The sequence below is a fragment of the Pogoniulus pusillus genome, chromosome 21, assembly GCF_015220805.1.
Source record: "Pogoniulus pusillus isolate bPogPus1 chromosome 21, bPogPus1.pri, whole genome shotgun sequence".
Lineage (NCBI taxonomy): Eukaryota > Metazoa > Chordata > Aves > Piciformes > Lybiidae > Pogoniulus > Pogoniulus pusillus.
Genome location: NC_087284.1, coordinates 23,483,585 through 23,485,338, shown reverse-complemented (window position 1 = coordinate 23,485,338; position 1,754 = coordinate 23,483,585). Strand labels below are relative to the sequence as shown.

Below are 1,754 nucleotides of genomic sequence, written 5' to 3'. Positions count from 1 at the left end.
TGTGGGGGGGAGAGCGGAGAGGAGGTGGGGAGGGAGAGAAAAATGGGGGGGGGGGGGGGAGAAGAGGATTGGGAAAAGAGAAGAGGTGGGGGGGTGAAGAGAGGAGGGGTGGGAAAAGAGAGGAGATCGGGGGGGTGAAGAGAGGAGGGGCGGGAGAAGAGAGGAGGGGCGGGAGAAGAGAGGAGGGGCGGGAGAAGAGAGGAGGGGCGGGAGAAGAGAGGAGGGGCGGGAGAAGAGAGGAGGGGCGGGAGAAGAGAGGAGGGGCGGGAGAAGAGAGGAGGGGCGGGAGAAGAGAGGAGGGGCGGGAGAAGAGAGGAGGGGCGGGAGAAGAGAGGAGGGGCGGGAGAAGAGAGGAGGGGCGGGAGAAGAGAGGAGGGGCGGGAGAAGAGAGGAGGGGCGGGAGAAGAGAGGAGGGGGAGGGGCGGGAGAAGAGAGGAGGAGGAGGGGCGGGCGAAGAGAGGAGGGGGAGGGGCGGGCGAAGAGAGGAGGGGGAGGGGCGGGCGAAGAGAGGAGGGGGAGGGGCGGGCGAAGAGAGGAGGGGGAGGGGCGGGCGAAGAGAGGAGGGGGAGGGGCGGGCGAAGAGAGGAGGGGGAGGGGCGGGAAAAGAGAGGAGGGGGAGGGGCGGGCGAAGAGAGGAGGGGGAGGGGCGGGCGAAGAGAGGAGGGGGAGGGGCGGGCGAAGAGAGGAGGCGGGGGGGGCGGGCGAAGAGAGGAGGCGGGGGGGCGGGCGAAGAGAGGAGGCGGGGGGGCGGGCGAAGAGAGGAGGGGTGGGAAAAGAGAGGAGGGGTGGGAAAAGAGAGGAGGGGTGGGAAAAGAGAGGAGGTGGGGGGAAAAGAGAGGAGGGGTGGGAAAGGAGAGGAGGTGGGGGGGCGAAGAGAGGAGGGGTGGGAAAGGAGAGGAGGTGGGGGGGCGAAGAGAGGAGGGGTGGGAAAGGAGAGGAGGTGGGGGGGCGAAGAGAGGAGGGGTGGGAAAGGAGAGGAGGTGGGGGGGGTGAAGAGAGGAGGTGGAGGGGGGGGGGCAAGAGAGGAGGGGGCTGGAAAGAAGAGAGAGAGGCCTGGGGATGTTTAGTCTGGGGAAGAGAAGGGATCTCCTTAACGTCTATACATTGCCGAGGGGCAGGGGTCAGCACCAAGGTGCCAGCTGCTGCTTGGTGGTGCTCAGCACTAGGACAAGTAACAACAGACAGAAGCTGCTCCGCCTCACCAGCAGCAGAGATTTCTTGGCTGGGAGGCTGACAGAGGACTGGGACAGACTGAAACCAAAACATTGCTCAGAACACAAAAGAACCTCTGAAGCGATGGCAAAAAGCTCAAGGAAAAGAGGTTGGATTTTCATGATTCTGTCCCTTAAAATATGTCAGACTAACAGCAGAGTGAAAAATGTGACATTCCTGCAGGTGGAACAGTTAGAACTGTGGCAGACATGATTGGCTGTTTTAATCCAGAAGTTCATTTGGTTTAAGCCTAGTTCTAAATAGTGACAATAGATACACTAGGCACAGCATAGCAACAAGCTTACATCAAAGCATTTCCAAAGCCTCTGCAACTAAGTCCTTCTTGACTGACAAGAGCATCACCTCACTGAATAAGCAATGAACTCTACCATTACAGCAGCCTTGGCCTCATAGAGGACTCTCTTGCTTTGTTGCAGAAGTCCATCACCAGCCTGTGCCTGCAATGTCAAATGGAACCATGTCAAAACTGCTGACACTTTGCAGTTATGGTCCCAGCAGTTCATTCTTCAGACCTCCCAACC

The 1,754-nt window shown here is 60.0% G+C and overlaps 1 protein-coding gene across 19 annotated transcripts in view; it reads right to left on the bottom strand.

Annotated features, from left to right (window-relative positions):
• The window catches only part of LOC135184984 (protein disulfide-isomerase TMX3-like), an 80,537-nt gene that overhangs the window by 10,327 nt on the left and 68,456 nt on the right, over window positions 1–1,754 (bottom strand). For 6 of the 19 annotated variants that reach the window (XR_010306284.1, XR_010306286.1, XR_010306282.1 and 3 more), the window contains one exon: window positions 1,602–1,670. The exons of 11 other annotated variants lie outside the window; for them this stretch is intronic. Coding sequence is in view for 4 of the 8 variants with exons in the window: in XM_064161290.1 (XP_064017360.1) it covers window positions 1,602–1,670 (69 nt within the window). In the remaining 4 variants the exon portion in view is untranslated. Of the gene's footprint in view, window positions 1–1,575; window positions 1,671–1,754 lie in introns of all 19 variants that reach the window. 2 more of the 19 variants (XR_010306285.1, XM_064161285.1) reach the window with 1 other exon arrangement.